A 20,423-nucleotide genomic window follows, 5' to 3' on the forward strand; every position below is an offset into this window, starting at 1 on the left:
AAAATAAAACAAAACACTCAAAACAGTATTTACAACCAGCGAATCATACTGTACAATGAACTGCCCAAGTAAATGAATAATGTAATTAAAATTAACATATGCATATGATGGCTTCCTCAGACAATGTCAGTCTGAATAAAATCCTATTTCCCCAAAAGAATTAATTCAAATTCAAATCAATACATGTAAAAAGGTATTTGAGGTATACTATTTAAATCATAGATACAGTATTTTATATGATGGCTTAAATAGCAGAAATTAGATGTTGACTGGTGGTATAAGTGTTGGGCTGCATAAGAAAAGAGGGCAGGCATGCTGGTCGTCAATGTTTCAGTCGATTGCTGTGTCTAGGCCTTGCACTTAGTCAGCTACAACCGACAACATAGATGCCCTGCACTTTGTCAGTCATAACCAACAACACAGATGGGTTATACGGGCACGAACCTTGCAGAGGCAGCTCTTCAGACAACAGCGAAGGGATGGACACACTCCAGCCAGCCACTAGGCGACTTTCCAAGTGCCGCAAGAGGTCACTGACACCGTGAATCTCTTCTCATCCACGGACCATAAGGCCAAAGCAGTACATGCAATATTCCAGCACCCGGCAGTATTTTGGCTGGCGCCCGGTCTACGCTCAGAAAATCGCTTCGAGTGAGTTTCCTGGGCCAGGCGCCGAACCTCTGGAACGTCAACGTCGTCGTCCATGTCGACTTTTGCCATCAGAAGCTGCCAGCTACGCACCTACACTAGTCGTGGCCTATCAGTAAAGAGACAAGGCATCCGATGCCATGACCAGCAATTGTACTTTATAATATTTGTCTCTGCTTTTCACTGGCAATACGCCGAACTTAGACTTTTGTGCATCCCTTCGAAACTTTAACTTTTACTCGTACTCTCGAGATTTTAAATTTTGAGCATCCCTTCCAGACTGATTGTGGCAAGCTTAGTACATGGACAGCGGATTTTGGAACTTTCAGATTACTATGACATTTTCGGGCCTTCAGTCTTCAGAGATTATTGTTCTTTCAGTATTCAAAAAGTGACCCATTTTCAATTATTGTGTTCTATACTAACTCCCATTAGAATATGCTGTTTGTGTATGTGTTACAATAAACTTCAGATTCATTTTCCACTTGGATGTTTTTCCTGCGCCACCTTCGGCGGGCACATCACTGATCACGGCTGACCACCATAAGGGACTTCATATCTGTGTCTGTCATCCGAAAACAAGTAGTGAACTTATTGTGTCGTCCTGCGCCATTGGCTGGAAACTAGCTATTACCATCCCATGGATAGGTTGCCGTTAACACCACAATACGAACGGATTCCTATTTGGAGTGGTGCCGCTGGCGTAAAACATGAGTGGCGTCGCATTATGTTTAATAATGAATCTCGTTTCTGCATTTCCGTGGATGATCATTGTCGGCGAGCATGGCGGCGACCAAGGGAGAGGTCCCATTCTTCCAGTGTTTTGGGGAGACACAGCGGTGTTATTCCTAGTGTCGTGGTGTAGATGGTCATCGGGTATGACTTCAAGTGACAGTTGGTAGTGACTGCGGATACTCTGACGGCACGACGGTATGTCACAGACATTTCGCGTCCTCATGTATTGCCAGTCGTGCGACAATATCAGTTCCATTTTTCAACAGGACAATCCTTATCCACACATGGCACGTGTCTCTATGAACAGTCTGCATGACCCTGATATACTCGTGTGACCAACAAGATCTGCAGATCTGACCTCTATAGAATAATGTGGAAATATGACTGAAGTAAACTCTGTCCTAGTGCACAGTATCTGGGATATCAAGGACCAGGTACAACAGTTGTGAGCCAGTTTGCTCAGGAGTTTGCCTCAGGAGAGGATCCAATGTCTCTATCCCACCCTACCCAATTGCAGCAGTGCGCGCATCCAGACCAGAGGCTCTACAACGTCTTACTGATGAGTGGGTTCATACTGCCAAGTTGTTTGCAAATTTGATTCAATTTTGTAATCACTGAAACATCACGTACCTTCTCAACTCGTGAATTTTCATTTAATTTCCCCCTCCTCTTCTGGGTGCTTCGCTTTTTTATGTTGGCAGTGAATTTACATTTATTCTGGAAGTAATTTTTGAAGTTTTTCTACTTATAACGAGTTTTTCTTGCAAATTTTTTTTACTGCACTAAAGACCCCACCGTGACGTATATGATCACATTTACTTACCATCATTGGAAGAGAACTTAGTGTGTCAAGGGATACAAAGTTTAGGGATAGGCAACCTGGAAACCGAAGAGTAAGGGAAATACAATACGATCTGGATATACAAATTTCACTATAGAAGACACTGAGTGTAGTATGTAACAGCAAAGCCAATTGAGAATATTGCGGACAAAAATTTAAAAGACGAATATGTATAAGGAAAAATAACATTGTACGAGTGAATATTCAAAGAATTAATAATACAGCATTTTATTGTTTCTTTTGTTATACGTAAGATACGTTCATTAAAATACAGAGTAAATTCAAAATCTCTGTTCGTATCAAGCTGAACGCTAACCTAGCTGCTGCTGATGTGAAACCGTCGTCCATACTTCTTGTAATATATTCTGCACAATTTCCCTGGTATACATATTTTTTCGATAAGAATAACAATACTGCTTGTTAAAAATTGTATCTGATGCTCAATTTTTCATTTAAATATAATACAAAGAGCCCCATCCGCTTCATTTCATAACACAACATGGCACTGGATTGCTATCTCACTTCATGAAGCCATAGGACAAATAAAAGTAGACCAATCAGTACGATCAAACTTTTAGTTGAAAAGTTTCAGGTAATCAGTCACAAAAAAATTAAAATGCATGTGTTATAATTTGCAGGCTTAAAACAGAAAAGTAACTGAAAGTCTTATTAATATTATACAGAAGTAAAACAAGGTGAAGGTGACACATAGGGATCGTAAAACGTTTGGGTGAACTATAAAAAGGAAAAACGTTTTGTTTTGCAGAACGTGGAGTTTAAAAACCCAAATTTAATTCGTACACATGGAAAAGCAGCAAAAGGAGCTTCCAGCAACGGCAAGATGAATAGTTAAAAAGTATTCACGACAAGAATAAAAAATATTCCCTAACAAGTCACTAGGGACTTAACAAATCTCTGTTCGCCTGATGCGGGAGTGACCTGGGTTCTATGAGAATTTGCTGCAGACTGAAAACAGGAGAACTGATGTCCATGTACACTCACTAGTTTATTTAAGCAATCTTAGGTGAAGGAGTATTTTTTCTCTAATGTTCGGATTTTTGTTAAAGACGCAAAAGCTGATACACAATTCCAACTTACAAGTTTATTTTACTCAGTGCTACATATCAGATAAGTACAAAATTTTGAGTCATTATTTGGTTTTAAAGCTCTAACAGTGTTTACTGATGATGGCACAAAGGTGCTCAAACATGTTCAGGCATATTGTCAAAAAACAGTTGTCCACATAATAGACTTAAAATTCAGTAACCAATTCTTTGGTAAATTACACTGGATGCCTCACGTATAAATTAGGTTTCATTTGTAACACTTCTCAAGCTGGAAGTTTTACCCACGGTTGTAATATCTGCAAGGATGGCAAGGCTATCCTCGTGTCTGCTGGAGAGTTAAATTGTATTCATCACGTTGTACAGCCATCGCAAATGGATGCCAACCTGCAACATACAGACATCACGTAGCGTTTTTAGTTGCACTGTTTACAAAATATACATTACTTTCATTTATGTAACAGTAGTAAGCACCCCCACATGTTTGGTCGGAGCTCACGGGGAAGTCAGAGGTTAACAATCCCAGGGAAGAGAGGGGAGTACAAGTAACTAGAATTCATGAAAGAAATAGGTTTTCGTTCCTGTCTTCATTTTTTTTTTTTTTTGACTGGCCACTGAAAAAGCAATGCAACATTTTTTTTCTGAAAGCAGTTTGGTGTTATTCAAGATTCCAACACTCCATATTATTCCCCACTGTTTTGGCTGCAAAACCTCATTGTTAAACAAACTCCTCTCAATACGGTGGCCTTAAGACGCCTTATAACGCCGTGTGACTAGGGCCTCCCGTCGGGTAGACCGTTCGCCGGGTGCAAGTCTTTCGATCTGACGCCACTTCGGCGACTTGCGCGTCGATGGAGATGAAAGGATGATGATAAGGACAACACAACACCCAGTCCCTGCGCGGAGAAAATCTCTGACCCAGCCGGGAATCGAACCCGGGCCCTCAGGATTGACATTCTGTCGCGCTGACCACTTTTTTTAGTCTCATTTTGCTCTATGTTGGTCGTTGAATTTGTTCGTGGCGGACGTCCGATAACACCCCTTCAGGTTCTATGTTGATCCGTTCACTCAGTTTTTTACTACAGAGGGTAGCTAACCCTCTGACCGAGCACGTTGAGCTACCGTGCCGGCACCCCGCTCAGCGACTGGGGGCGGACAAAACGCCTTATGGGAGCTCCTGTATGCCAGCATGGTACCACTGAGCCGGCAGGTTTCGGAATCAATTTCTTGCTGCATCAATAACGTTCCCATCATGCACGTATCTCTTCCAGACAGATGGAAGTCAGAAGTCGAGATATCCAGGCTGTAGGGTGGACGAGGAAGAACACTCCAATTAAGTTTTGTGAACTCCTTTCAGGTAAGCAGACTTGTATGTGAGGCCTTGCGTTGTCACGGAGAAGGAGAAGTTCGTTTACATTTTTGTGACAATGAACACCCTCAAGTCGTTACTTCAGTTTTCTGAGGGTAGCAAAATACACTTCGGGATTGACCGTTACACCATGAGGGGCGGGGGGGGCATAAAACAGAATAACTTTAGGTCGCAGAAGACGGTTGTTATGATTTTATCGGCTGAGGGTGTGGCTTTGAACCTTTTCTTCGAGGGAGAGATGCTACCACACCACTCCATTAATTGGCGTCCGGTTCGAGGTGATGCACCCATGTTTCATCGCCTGTGATGATGATCGACAAAAATTTGTCACGATTAGCCTTGTAACGTGCAAGCAACTCCGCACAGATGGTTCTTCGTTGCCCTTTATAGTCTCCTCCTAGGCAGCAAGGAACCCTAACTGGTGGACAAGCATGTCAGCATTACTAACAGAGAAGTGTAGTTGAGCAGCGAGGTGTTTGATTGTGATCCGTCGATCACCTCGAAAGAGAGTGCCAACCGGGGGTCACAGCTGTGTGTGGTAAGCCGCCACGCGATAGATCAGACAGGTTGCAGCAAACATGCTGCGATGATGACAGATGCCTCGTCCAACGACCTATCTGCCAGGTCGTAGACATTCTCCTAACGTCTATGAATATCTGGTTTTCTTAACCACCCTGCTTGGAATGCACTGTGTTACAGATGCCATTTTGAAGTCTATGTAGCGCCTAACGGGGCGCCTATCAGAAATTCATGAACTATAGGGGCTATTACACTATGTCCCACAACAAATTCCGCATTTTTTCAAAGGAAACAGGCGAGAAAAAATTTTGCTGTATTACTTACTGAACACCCTTCGTATATTATAACGTTTCGATTGTGTAGCAATTTTCAAGCAACTGCATACGGATCAGAAAAACGTAATTAGCATAAAAGATGCAAATTAACTATTGGTAACAGTCAACAGAATAAAAAGAACACTTACAATATGTAACCCGTGTAATACATATGCTTTGGATTACAGCCATTAAATTTCATGGGCAGTGTGCAGTTTGCCTGATATGCAATAAAGTAAAATTAAAAATAAATACTGTGCAAGTACAGTCAAAAATAGTACATAGGCATTAGATGAAAACGTGATATAATAAAACAATATAAGGTATTACCGACCTCGAGAACTGTACCCATGATATCCAGTTATGTGCAAACAGTAGCACACAGTCAATCCATTTACTAGTGTGTGTACCTCCATTCTGACGACCCTTAAATTTACCTACTACTGGTTTGCCATCTGAATTATTCATATTCATACAACTGCTGCACTTTTCTCTAAAAATTTATTTGTACTGTAGGCTGCTTCTACATTTCCCACAAGCATTCATACTTCTAGAGTCTTCCGTCTGTCTTCTGACCATTCTTGCTTAGCCAGTTTGCACTTTCTCTCAATCTCATTTTTCCTTTCGCCTCCTTCATTTACATTATTTTTATACACTGAACAGCTAAAGAAACTGGTACACCTGCCTAATATCGTGTAGGGCCCTAGCGAGCATGCAGAAGTGCCGCAACACGACGTGGCATGGATTGCACTAATGTCTGAAGTAGTGCTGGAGTGAACTGACACCAAGAATCGTGCAGGACTGTCCATAAATCCGGAAGAGTAGGAGGGGATGGAGATCTCTTCTGAACATCATGTTGCAAGGCATCCCAGGTATGCTCAATGTTCATGTCTGGGAAGTTTGGTGGTCATCGGAAGTGTTTAAACTCAGAAGAGTATTCCTGGAGCCACTCCGTGGCAATTATGGACGTGTGAGATGTTGCATTGTCCTGTTGGAATTGGACGAGTCCGTCAGAATGCACAATGGACATGAATGGATGCAGGTGACCAGACAGGATGCTTATGTACGTGTCACCTGTCAGAGTCGCATCTAGACGTATCAGGGGTCCCATATCACTCCAACTGCACACGCTCCACATCATTACAGAGCCTCCACCACCTTGACCAGTTCCCTGCTGACATGCAGGGTACATGGATTCATGACGTTGTCTCCATATCGATACACGTCCATCCGCTCGATACAATTTGAAACGAGACTCATCCGAACAGGCAACATGTTTCCAGTCATCCAAAGTCCAATGTCGGTGTTGACGGACCCAGGCGAGGCCTAAGGTTGTGTGTCGTGTAGTCATTAAGGGTACACGAGTGGGCCTTCGGATCCGAAAGCCCATATCGATGATAATTCGTTGAATGGTTCGCACACTGACACTTGCAGATGGCCCGGCATTAAAATCTGCAGCAATTTACGAAAGGGTTGCACTTCTATCGGGTTGAACGATTCTCTTCAAATCTTGCAGCATCTTTTTCCGACCGCAGCGATGTCGGGGATTTGATGTTTGATTGTATCCCTGATATTCGTGGTACACTCGCGAAGTGGAAGTACGGGAAAATCTCCACTTCATCGCTACGTCGAAGATGGTGTGTCCCATCGCTCATGCGGCGACTGTTTCACAACGTTCAAAATCACTTGAATCTTGATAACCTGCCATTGTACCAGTAGTAACCGATCTAACAACTGCGCCAGACACTTCTTGTCTTATATAGGTGCTGCCGACCGCAGCGCCTACTCTGCCAGTTTACGTATCTCTGAATCTGGATACGCATCCCTATACCATTTTTTTTTTGGCGCTTCAGTGTATTTCTCTCTTTATCAATTAAATTCTATGTTTCTTGTTATCCAAAGACAGGACTTATCTTTTTACGTGTTTGACCCTCAGCTGCATAAATTATAGAGTCTCTCTTCAGTTACAAGTGGAGAGAACCAAAACAGGCGATGATGAATTAATAAAACTGGGTGGCAATATGATTAGTATGGTAAAGAAGTCACTCATTCCAGTTATGTAAAAGCGCTGTTACGTGAAAGGGCTGCTCGAGTCTTTTGGATACCCGCCAGCTCGGAAGACATCGAAGTAATTCAGAAGCGTGATAGTACACACATCAAGAAAAGTTTTGCATCACGTGGGGTCCCAGATACAATATCACGTGGATATTGTATCACAGGCACAGCCCCTTTGACTGTTGAGAGATGTCACTAAACCCGCCCAAAGATGTAAAAAACCATGCGTAAGCAGCGCATATTAGACGGAGGGGGTCCGACAGCCGATCAGTTCCAGTCAGTCCACCAGGAAGGAGGTATACGGCTCGTGATGTCTGCAGTTCAACCATGCCTAGATGGTCAATACCGCGGTTCGATCGCGTCCGCATTGTTACTTTGTGCCAGGAAGAGCTCTCAACAAGGTGAGTGTCCAGGTGTATCGGAGTGAGCCAAAGCGATGTTGTTCGGACATGGAGGAGATACAGAGAGACAGTAAAATGTCGATGACATGCCTCTCTCAGGCCGCCCAAGGACTATTACTGCAGTGGATGACCGTTACCTACGGATTATGGCTCGGAGGAACCGTGACAGCAACGCCACCATGTTGAATAATGCTTTTCGTGCAGCCACAGCACGTCAGGTTACAACTCAAACTGTGCCCAATAGGCTGCATGATGCGCAACTTCACTCCCGACGTCCATGGTGAGGCCCATCTTTGCAACCACGACACCATGCAGCACGGTACAAATGGGCCCAACAACATGCCGTATGGACCACTCAGGATTGGCATCGCGTTCTCTCCACCGATGAGTGTCGCATATGACTTCAACCAGACAATCGGATGAGACGTGTTTGGAGGCAACCGGGTCAGGCTGAACGCCTTAGACACACTGTCCAGCGAGTGCAGCAAGGTGTGGGTTCCCTGCTGTTTTGCGGTGGCTTCATGTGGGGCCGACGTACGCGCTGGTGGTCATGGAAGGCGCCGTAACGGTTGTACGACACGTGAATGCCATCCTCCGACCTATAGTGAAACCATATCGCTAGCATATTCGCGAGGCATTCGTCTTCACGCACGACAATTCGCGCCCCAATCGTGCACATCTTGTGAATGACTTGCTTCAGGATAACGACATCGCTCGACTACAGTGGCCAGCATGTTCTCCAGACAGAATTCCTATCGAACATGCCTGGGATAGATTGAAAAGGGCTTTTTATGGACGACGTGAGCCACCAACCACTCCTTTTTTTTTGTGGTTTTAGGGCGCACAACTTCAGTGGTCATTAGCGCCCTGACTACGTTAAGAATGCCGGCCGAAGTGGCCGTGCGGTTAAAGGCGCTGCAGTCTGGAACCGCAAGACCGCTACGGTCGCAGGTTCGAATCCTGCCTCGGGCATGGATGTTTGTGATGTCCTTAGGTTAGTTAGGTTTAACTAGTTCTAAGTTCTAGGGGACTAATGACCTCAGCAGTTGAGTCCCATAGTGCTCAGAGCCATTTTTTTACGTTAAGAATGCACCGCGAGGCACAAGTTTAAAACAACAACTAAAAGGGAAAACACGATAAAAGACAGACTGACAGGCATAGGATTAAAAAACAGCATCATCAAATGTCCTTAGAGAGGTTTGTCAAATTGATAAAACGAAGAACGCGAGCAGCTGCTCGTGGGTCATCCGCTAAAATGGCATCTAGAGTACATGGCATGTTAAGATCTAGACGCAGTGTGTTAAAATCCGGACAGGACATTAAAATGTGGCGGACCGTCAGCAATTGCCCACATGGGCAGAACGGCGCCGGCGCAGCCGTCAGCAGATGCCGATGGCTGAACCGGCAGTGTCCAATGCGTAACCGGGCCAAAACGGCCTCCTCCCGCTGAGAAGGGCGGGAGGAGGACGTCCAAGCCGCGGGAAGAGGTTTCAAGGCTCGAAGCTTGTTGTCTGTAAGTGCAGCCCAATCGGCATGCCACAGCGATAAAATGCGCCGACAAATTACCCTGCTACAATCCGACGAAGGGACACAGCAAGAAACTGTCCGAGGCTGGAGGACCGCAGCCTTGGCCGCGGCATCTGCAGCTTCGTTCCCAGGGATACCGACATGGCCAGGGACCCACATAAAGCTAACCGGAGAACTGACGTCCACCAGCTGCTGAAGAGAGCGTTGGATCCGGTGCACGAAAGGGTGAACCGGATACGGATCACTGAGGCTCTGGATGGCGCTCAGGGAATCGGAGCAGATGACATAAGCAGAATGTCGGTGGCGGCAGATGTAAAGAACAGCCTGGTAGAGGGCAAAGAGCTCAGCTGTGAAGACCGAACAATGGCCATGGAGCCGGTATTTGAAACTTTGTGCCCCGACAATAAAAGAACACCCGACCCCGTCATTGGTCTTTGAGCCATCTGTATAAATGAAGGTCATATTGATGAACTTCGAACGAAGTTCAACAAAACGGGAGTGGTAGACCGAACCGGGGGGTAACCTCTTTTGGGAGCGAGCTGAGGTCAAGGTGAATGCGGACCTGAGCCTGGAGCCAAGGTGACGTGTGGCTCTCGCCCACTCGAAAGGTTGCAGGGAGTGAAAAATTAAGGTGTTGAAGGAGGCGACGAAAGCGAACTCCAGGGGGTAGCAGGGCAGATACATACAACCCGTATTGACGGTCGAGAGAATCGTCAAAAAAGGAACGATAAGATGGGTGGTCGGGCATTGACAGTAGCCGACAGGCATACCGACAAAGCAGTATATCGCACCGGTAGGTGAGTGGCAATTCGCCAGCGTCAGCATGAAGACTCTCTACGGGACTAGTATAAAACGCTCCGATCGCAAGTCGTAAACCCCGATGTTGTATGGAGTTGAGGCGGCGTAAGATGGATGGCCATGCAGTGGAGTATACAAAGCTCCCATAATCCAGCTTGGAGCGGACGATCGACCGATATAGACGAAGCAGGACGGTTCGATCCGCTCCCCACGACATACCACTGAGAACACGGAGGACATTTAAAGAACGGGTACAACGGGCAGCCAAATATGACACATGTGGAGACCAGCTAAGTTTCCTGTCAAATGTAAGACCTAAAAATTTTGTTGTCTCCACGATTGGGAGAGCAACGGGACCGAGTCGTAAGGACGGTGGGAGAAACTCTTTGTAGCGCCAGAAGTTAATACAGACCGTCTTCTCGGCAGAAAAACGGAAGCCATTGGCGACACTCCAGGAGTAAAGACGGTCAAGAGAGCGCTGAAGACAGCGCTCCAGGACACGTGTACACTGCGCGCTGCAATAGATGGTAAAATCGTCCACGAAAAGGGAGCCTGATACATCAGCTGGGAGGCAATCCATTATTGGATTGATCGCGATGGCGAAGAGAGCGACGCTCAAAACTGAGCCCTGTGGCACCCCATTCTCCTGGCGAAAGGTGTCTGACAGGACAGAACCCACACGTACCCTGAACTGTCGATCCATTAAAAAGGAACGAATAAAAAGAGGGAGGCGACCGCGAAGGCCCCATGTATGCATGGTGCGGAGAATGCCCGCCCTCCAACAGGTGTCGTAAGCCTTCTCCTAATCAAAGAACACAGCCGCGGTCGGGCGCTTGTGCAAGAAGTTATTCATAATGAAGGTCGACAAGGTAACCAGATGGTCAACAGCAGAGCGGCGCCTACGAAATACACATTGTACATTGGTAAGTAGGCGTCGAGACTCGAGCAGCCAAACCAATCGAGAGTTAACCATTCGCTCCATCACTTTACAGACACAGCTGGTAAGCGAGATGGGTCGATAACTGGAAGGCAAGTGCTTGTCCTTCCCCGGCTTAGGAATCGGGACAACAATAGACTCGCGCCAGCATGCGGGAACATGTCCCTCAATCCAGATGCGATTGTAAGTACGAAGAAGAAAACCTTTACCCGCAGGAGAAAGGTTCTTCAGCATCTGAATATGAATAGAATCAGGCCCTGGAGCGGATGACCGTGATCGGCCAAGTGCGTTTTCGAGTTCCCGCATGGTGAATGGCGCATTATAACTTTCACGATTCGAGGAGCGGAAGTTAGGTGGCCTAGCCTCCTCTGCCTGTTTGCGGGGGAGGAAGGCAGGGTGGTAATGAGCGGAGCTCGAAACCTCGGCGAAAAAGCGGCCGAAGGCATTGGAGACATCCTCAGGGGCCACAAGGACGTCATTCGCGACCGTCAAGCCAGAAACTGGTGAGTGGACCTTAGTGCCAGATAGCCGGCGCAGGCTACCCCAGACAACAGAAGAAGGAGTAAAACTGTTGAAGGTGCTTGTGAAAGCAGCCCAGCTGGCTTTCTTGCTTTCTTTAATAATACGACGACACTGTGCACGTAATCGTTTATAATTGATACACTTCGCCACTGTAGGGTGGCGTTTAAAGGTGTGTAAAGCACGTCGACGAGCACGTAAAGCGTCTCTACATGCTGCGGTCCACCAGGGGACCGGTACGCGACGTGGAGAAGAAGTAGGGTGAGGGATGGAATATTCAGCAGCAGCGAGAATGACTTCCGTGAGGTGTGCGACCTGACGATCGCAGCTTGTGAAGGTTTGATCCTGAAAGGTCGCCCTGGAAGAGAAGAGCCCCCCAGTCTGCTTTGGAGATGGTCCAACTAGATGAGCACGGAGAGGGGGTATGCTGCAGGAGATGGATAACACACGGGAAGTGGTCGCTCGAATATGTATCAGAAAGTGCATACCACTCAAACCGGCGTGCAAGTTGGGGAGTACATATAGAGAGGTCTAAATGGGAATAGGTGTGAGATGTGTCCGAAAGAAAAGTAGGGGCGCCAGTATTGAGGCAGACAAGATTGAGCTGGTTGAAAAGGTCTGCTAACAGGGAGCCCCTCGGGCAGGATGCTGGAGAGCCCGAAAGGGGATGGTGGGCATTGAAGTCGCCAGTTAACAAAAATGGTGCAGGTAGCTGAGCAATAAGTTGCATCATGACTGCCCTGGTAACGGCAGATGACGATGGAGTGTAAACGGTACAAATGGAAAATGTAAAAGTGGGGAGAGTAATGCGGATGGCAACTGCCTGCAGGCCGGTGTGCAACGTGATGGGATCGTAGTAAATATCATCCCGGACCAGCAACATAACCCCTCCATGAGCCGGGATACCTACCACAGGGGGTAGGTCAAAACGCACAGAGGTGTTGTGTGCCAAGGCAATTTGATCGCATGGGCGTAGCTTCGTTTCCTGGAGGGCTACGACGAGCGGACGGTGCAAGCGGAGCAGCAACTTCAAGTCCTCTCGGTTGGAGCGAATGCTGCGAATATTCCAGTGAATAAGTGCCATCGTAAGAAGAAAAGGAAGATGAAAGAAGGGGTCACCTCGAAGGCCGCTGAGGGCCTGGCTTCGAGCGAGCACTGCCGCCGCTATCAGTAGGCGGACAGTCATCGTCCATTGGATCTATAGGTTCATCGGCCATCTTGGGAAGATGGTCGGGAGGGGGAGCTTCCTCCGCCGGTGAACGGCCAGATGTTCGGCTACCAGCGGTGCGGCCAGGCGAAACGGATGACGGCCTGGGGCGGCAACCGCTGGGTGGCGCAGGAGAAGAAATGCGCCGTGGCGGAGAAGGAGAACTGTGCTTCCTATGAGCCTTCTTGGAAGGACGTTTGGTGGAAGTACCGGTCGAAGGCTGGGAGGTCGAGGTACGTAGGAAGTCTGCACGGGACGGTTCCTTCTTGAAGGCCCGTGCATCAGACTTCTGGGTCTTTGTCTTAGCAGAAGCTGATGAAGGGGCTGGTGTCTGTGGGGTGATGGGACGAAGAGGAGACGTCGACCGCGCGATCTTAGCACTGGCCGAACGGACGACCGTGGTGCTGAAGGTCAGATCACATGTCTGGGTTGCCACCTCCCTGGTAGTCCGAGGAGAGGCGAGGACAGTACTGTATTTCCCCGCTGGGAGCAGCGTGGGCTTCCTACTAGCCAATAGCTTGCGAGCAGCCGAGGTGGACACTTTCTCTTTGACCCGAATTTCTTGGATACAGCGTTCTTCCTTATAGACAGGACAGTCGCGGGAGGATGTGGCATGGTCACCCTGACAGTTCACACAACGAGGAGACGGAGGTGGACAGTCACCCTCATGGGCATCCCTGCCACAAGTGACACATTTAGCCGCATTGGAACAAGACTGTCGAGTGTGATTGAAACGCTGACACTGGTAGCAGCGCGTAGGTGTCGGGACATAGGGGCGAACAGAAATAACCTCGTAGCCCACCTTGATGCGCGATGGCAGCTTAACACTATCGAAGGTCAAGAAAAGTGTCCGGGTCGGTACAAGGTCATTGTTGACCTTTTTCATGACCCAATGGACAGCCGTCACGCCCTGCTCAGCGAGGAAAGATTGAATCTCCTCGTCAGTCAATCCGTCGAGGGAGCTAGTATAGACTACACCACGAGACGAATTCAAAGTTCGGTGAGCCTCCACCTGGACAGGGAACGTGTACAGGAGTGTGGCCCGAAGCAGTTTTTGTGCCTGAAAGGCGCTCTCAGTTTCTAGAAATAAGGTACCGTTACGCAACCTGGTACAAGATTTGACAGATCCAGCTATGGCATCTACGCCCTTCTGGATAACGAAAGGGTTGACAGAGGAAAAATCCTTTCCGTCCTCAGATCGAGAAACGACGAGGAACTGTGGGGCAGGCGGTAGTACTTTTGTCACTGGTGGCTGGTCATGTTTCCGTTTTTGGGCAGAAGTCGAGAGAGATGGAGTGAAATCCATTGCGGAGGAATCCCGCATGATTGCCAGCGTCTCCGATGGCGCGCTCCTTCCTTGTGGGGACCCTCTCAGAGGGCACTCCCGCCTTAGGTGAATGTTTACACCTCAGGTCACACCTCCCGAGAAACAGACGGAGGGACCAATCGGCATGGTCAGAAGGTATCAGCTCAGGCAATCACCCCTCCCTGGGCCTGGCCTTTACCAGGGGGTACGTGCGTGCCTTACATGTCTACCCAGGGCGGGGAATTACGCGTTACCCCGTCACCGGCTACGCGTGCGAACGTGTGGGTCGGCCTTCAGGCACGCACAGGGAGGAAGGAAGAAGAGGAAAAAGAAGAGAGAGGGGGGAGAGAGGACAGACTGTCTCAAACGCCGAGGCGGAGACCAGAGAAGGCATGGAGAAGAAGGCAATGAGAAGGCAAGGAGAAGAAGGCAATGAGAAGGCAAGGAGAAGAAGGCAATGAGAAGAAGGCAATGAGAAGGCAAGGAAAAGAAGACAAGGGAAAGAGTAAGGAAGACAGTGAGGTGGAGAAGAGCAAAGAAAGGAACCAACCAAAGGAAGGAAGAAACGAGAAGTGAAAAAGCAAAATGACCGCAAATAGAGGTCGTGGAACCGTCCGTCTCCGGACGCAGGCGCTAACGACCCCCTTGAGGGGGTGGGACTCCTTTTAGTCGCCTCTTACGACAGGCAGGAATACCTCGGGCCTATTCTAATCCCCGGACCCGCAGGGGGACCAACCACTCTGAGGAGTCTACGTCGAATCGCCGTTGAGGAGTGGGACAATCTGGATCAACAGTGCCTTGATGAACTTGTGGATAGTATGCCACGACGAATACAGGCATGCATTAGTGCAAGAGGACGTGCTGCTGGGTATTAGAGGTACCGCTGTGTACAGCAATCTGGACCACCACCTCTGAAGGTCTCACTGTATGGTGGTACAACATTCAATACGCGGGTTTCGTGAGCAATAAAAAGGGAGGAAATGATGTTTATGTTGGTCTCTATTCCAATTTTCTGTACAGGTTCCGGGACTCTTGGAACCGAAGTGATGCAAACCTTTTTGTGTTGTGTGTATATCCATTACTGGCAGGTTCCATCAACACACATGTTATGGAGATGTTTCCTGAACTCAAATGAGAATACCGGTACCTGGAGGGAAGCCGTCGCAATTTTCTCTATAGACGGTTGAGAAAGTTTAGGGAACAAGCATCTATACCGGCTGCGGAACGATTATACTGTTGGCAACATAGATTTCCTGTAAGGATCGCGAAGACAAGATAAAAGAAATTGGGGCTCATATGTAGGTTTTAGACAGTCGTTTTTCTCTCACTCAGTTTGCGAGTGGAATAGGAAAGGAAATGATTACTAGTAGTACGTGGTACTCTCAGCCCTACTCCATATAGTGGCTTGTGAAAGTTTGTCTGTAGATGTAGGTAGAGATGAAACAAATATTGGGCCTATGTGTTGAGCTGGAACTTTTAAAGGTACGAACGAAATTTGATAAAAGATTTGTTAATTTTTTTTTAGCAAAAACTTTGAAAATCGATACATCAGGTGTCAATTACAGTAGTAAGAAGCATAAAGGAATTCTTTACTAAACTAAGAGTAAAACAACGACAGTGATATTCACGACTTAGTTTAAAAATGTGAAAAGTATTTGCCAATGGAAATAGAGAGCAAGAGAATCCACTACCGGTTTTCAAGCCCCAGCTGCGTGCATATCGTTGGCACACAGGGTGCGCGGGCAGAATCGAAAAGAGGCAGGTGTAAGACAGTTTCAGTAGAGCTGCAGGTGAGGAAGCCTGGCTTTCGATCGTAGTGTGTCATGTCGGGCGATGTTAAGTGGTTGTTGGTGTGGAATAAGCTATGGCAGCGACTTTTTTTACTAAAGTCGTCTCTGGAAATTATGACTTTTCGAAAGCAAGATATTCCAAGGTTAATGTATGATGGAATTTTGGTACATCAGGAAAATGGCTATGGCAAGCGGCGTGGTAATGATATATTAATTCCATCTTAATTGAGCCGTGAAGAACCCAACCATTAATTATACTGAAATCTATAAATACAGCACTACCACTGCAACGTCCACTAAGGCACTTTAAAAATTCTGATCTAAGTTAATTCACTGATATTTGAAAAGCTACATTCTCATTTCTTTGTCAATGGTCTTCACCGATTTTGTGTAAATTCAGACGATCAAAACATCGTTAGAAACAATTTCAAGCCATTATGATACATCATAATCTCAAAGCCTACATCCATCTTGATTCCAAATAAGAAAATTCAAACAAATTTTATTAAAGCAGATTAATTAGGTACTTAAGTAAAATAGTTTCAGAAACAGTAAAGTTAAATTACTCTTTCAGCTCTGGTGACGGCAAATCTTCGTCGAAATTTTTTTTTTTTTTTTTTTTCACCGGGACTGTCGTGAGGTAAGATAAGAACTAGTCTTCTGTGATGCAGGTAAAACTACAAGGTGGGTAGTGAAGCGACTGTACAGTGTGTTTCCCCCTCACAATGTGTCGAAGTAAGTACAAATAAAGCTGTGATATCCAAATGTCGCTTTGGAGAGAGATCCATAATAAATTAGCTCTTGGTTCAAATGGCTCTAAGCACTATGGGACTTAACATCTGAGGTCATCAGTCCCCTAGAACTCAGAATTACTTAAACCTAACTAACCTAAGGACATCACACATCCATGTCCGAGGCAGGATTCTAACCTGCGACCGTAGCAGCAGCGCGGTTCAAAAATTGTTCAAATGTGTGTGAAATCTTATGGGACTTAACTGCTAAGGTCATCAGTCCCAAAGCTTACACACTACTTAACCTAAATTATCCTAAGGACAAACACACACACCCATGCCCGAGGGAGGACTCGAACCTGCCGGGACCAGCCGCACAGTCCATGACTCCAGCGCCTTTGACCGCTCGGCTAATCCCGAGCAGCGCGGTTCCGGACTGAAGCACGTAGAACCGCTTGGCAACAGCGGCCGGCTAATAAATTAGCAGCCTTAAAATAAAAATTTACGTTCTGTTAGATTAAGGATGGCCACAAATAATTAAAAATCCTTTAAGTCAGTATAAAATTAATAGTTTTTAAGTGCAGAGTAAAAGCTAATGCTTAATTGAGCGATAAAGCTTACGGTTCACTGGGAGAAGAGCCGTTTTTTTTATTTTTTATGATGTGGCGGAGGACATGTCTCCCTAATAGCTCCGTCGCCACAGAAAGCGGCCAGCGCCATAAATTCTCTGAACTCCGTAAGTCGTCGAATCAAGTTTCCTCCAGTGACAAACTACTATTCTACATCTGTCAAATATTCCGTAAACACAGCTTTCGTATTAGCTAAAAATTGCGATTTTCGTGGTTAAAAAGAAATACTTTCATTGGACCGAAAATTTTCAAAAAGTTCGATTACACGCAATTTGTGTACTTTAACAATTTATGCGAATCGGTGACATTTTACAGTCAGTGGGTTCAGTTGCGAACTGGTCAGTGTAACTTTTCTTTTTTTGTCATATATTGGAGAATTCGATACAAATTAGTTCAGAAAAAGATCAAATGCTATCGAATTTTTAATTTTGCATCTACTATAATTTTGATATCATAACCAAAATGATCTTACATTTTATAGACAGAAATAAAGAATGAGGTTAACAGAAGATCTGGTTTCAGAAATCATAATTATTTTTCACATTTCCTGTTTAATTCGAAATTGTCATTGCATTCAAAATTGTTAATGTCTTCCCATAACTTGTTCTGAGTAATAATTTACAGTAGCTGTAAAAGGACTAATTGTGTATTAAAATCTTTTGACATAAAATCAAAATTTTGTAAAATTTATGTACTGCGACTTTTGCGATGTCTTTTTTCTTGAAACTTCCTGACAGATTAAAACTGTGTGACGGGCCGAGACTCGAACTCGGGACTTTGCCTTTCGTGGGCAAGTGCTCTAGGTCCCGAGTTCGAGTCTCGGCCCGGCAAACAGTTTTAATCTGCCAGGAAGTTTCATATCAGCGCACACTCCGCTGTAGAGTGAAAATTTCATTCTAGTCTTTTTTCTTGTTTACCACTGCGCATATAGTCATTCGAGGAAGTATCTTGTGAATGGTTGAATTGTGAAATTTTGCATTGGCAATGGAGGAAATCTTTTGTTAGCAATGGTAGATTGGAGAATTAGTGAAGTTGTGCACGTTTTAAACATGAGTTACTAGTTTAATTATAAAAATAAGAGAACCCGAAGCTAATACAATACCGAAGCGTAATTTTAATTTATGCCAGCCAGTGCTACGAGTATAAGGAAGTCTACAATGAATTGCTTTGTCAGGACTTAAGTAAAAGGATTTTTTTATGTTTTCATTTGATTGCTACGTGATTATAACATTTCTCCATGGTCTTCATTGGTGTTCAAAACTGGAGACAATAATTTGGAATGGTGTGCACTTGGCTCTTCGTAACATTATTTGTGGTTAATTCCTCAATAAGTGAAAATTTCAGACATGTTAAAAGGAGAGGAATGTTGGAGTGTGCATACAAAAGGATGCCTGCAAAATGTTTTCTGAGTGAGACGTGCTGACTCGGCTGTTCCCGCCCTCACCTTGGTGAAGATGGTGTAGAAGTGCGGGTCGCAGAGCGAGGTGCCGCGCCGCCGCGGGCTGATGCTGACGACGCCTTGCAGGTACCAGGCGCCCTCGTCCGTCTGGAACACCAGCCCGCCCCCGCTGTCGCCGTTGCAGACGCCACTGCCTGCGGTAAACGGAGCAGTGCATAACCTCGCAAGGAACTCCTCGAGTGCGAGTTCGAAAAAGACCAACGATTTTCATGGCATTCTAGGCCCCACATATTGTCTGCCACGCAACCACAATATTAGCTGCTAATGGTAACAGTTATGTTGAAGAAAGAAATAAAGCCAAACAGATAATTGCAGCATCCAAAAAGAAATCTTGGGAAGACTTTGGGAACAGGTTGGGGACTTTGGGTCAAGCTGCTGGAAAACCTTTCTGGAGTGTAATTACCAGTCTTCGAAGGGGGGGGGGGGGGTAAGAAGGAAATGACAAGTATTTTGGACAGGTCAGGAAAAGTGCTGGTGAATCCTGTTGGTGCCTTGGGCAGATGGAGGGAATATTTCAAAGAGTTGCTCAATGCAGGTAAAAATACGATCAGTAATGTTTCAGATTTCGATGTAAAATGGGATAGGAATGATGGAAATAGGATCACATTTGAGGAAGTGGAGAAAATGGTCAATAGATTGCAGTGCAATAAAGCGGCTGGGGTGGATGAAATTAAGTCGGAACTCATCAAATACAGTGGAATGTCAGGTCTTAAATGGCTGCACAGGATAATTGAAATGGCATGGGAATCGGGACAGGTTCCATCAGACTGGACGAAAGCAGTAATCACACTAATCTTTAAACATGGAAACAGAAAAGATTGGAACAACTACAGAGGTATCTCTTTAATCAGCGTTTTGGGTAAAATCTTCTCAGATACTGTTGAAAGGAAAGTGCGAGTATTAGTTGAGGACAAATTGAATGAAAATCAGTGTGGGTTTAGGCCTCTTAGAGGTTGTCAGGACCAGATCTTTAGCTTACGGCAAATAATGGAGAAGCGTTACGAGTGGAATAGGGAATTGTATCTATGCTTTATAGATCTAGAAAAGGCATATGACCGGGTTCCTAGGAGGAAGTTATTGTCTGTTCTACGAGATTATGGAATAGGAGGCAAACTTTTGCAAGCAATTAAAGGTCTTTACATAGATAGTCAGGCAGTAGTTAGAGTTGAAGGTAAATTTTCATGGTTCAGAGTAGTTTCGGGGGTAAGACAAGGCTGCAACCTGTCTCCACTGTTGTTCATATTATTTATGGATCATATGTTGCAAACAATAGACTGGCTGGGTGAGATTAAGATATGTGAACACAAAATAAGCAGCCTCGCATATGCGGATGACTTAGTTGTGATGGCAGATTCGATTGAAAGTTTGCAAAGTAATATTTCAGAGCTAGATCAGAAACGTAAGGACTATGGTATGAAGATTAGCATCTCCAAAACTAAAGTAATGTCAGTGGGAAGGAGACATAAACGGATTGTGTGCCAAATAGGAGGAACAAAGTTAGAACACGTGGACGGTTTCAAGGAGTTAGGATGCATATTCTCACAGGATGGCAACATAGTGAAAGAACTGGAAGC

General features: G+C 45.8%; 1 protein-coding gene across 1 annotated transcript in view; it reads right to left on the reverse strand.

Moving 5' to 3' along the window:
- Positions 1–3,573: 3,573 nt before the first annotated feature.
- Positions 3,574–20,423, reverse strand: part of LOC126455982 (limulus clotting factor C-like) — a 98,933-nt gene continuing 82,083 nt past the window's right edge. Inside the window, exons 5-6 of the mRNA XM_050091739.1 lie at positions 18,835–18,983; positions 3,574–3,675 (exon numbers count right to left, since the gene is read on the reverse strand). Coding sequence (XP_049947696.1) covers positions 3,628–3,675; positions 18,835–18,983 — 197 coding nt within the window. The 3' untranslated portion in view covers positions 3,574–3,627. The remainder of the gene's footprint in view (positions 3,676–18,834; positions 18,984–20,423) is intronic.

This window comes from Schistocerca serialis, chromosome 2 (genome assembly GCF_023864345.2).
Source record: "Schistocerca serialis cubense isolate TAMUIC-IGC-003099 chromosome 2, iqSchSeri2.2, whole genome shotgun sequence".
NCBI classification, from domain to species: Eukaryota; Metazoa; Arthropoda; class Insecta; order Orthoptera; family Acrididae; genus Schistocerca; species Schistocerca serialis.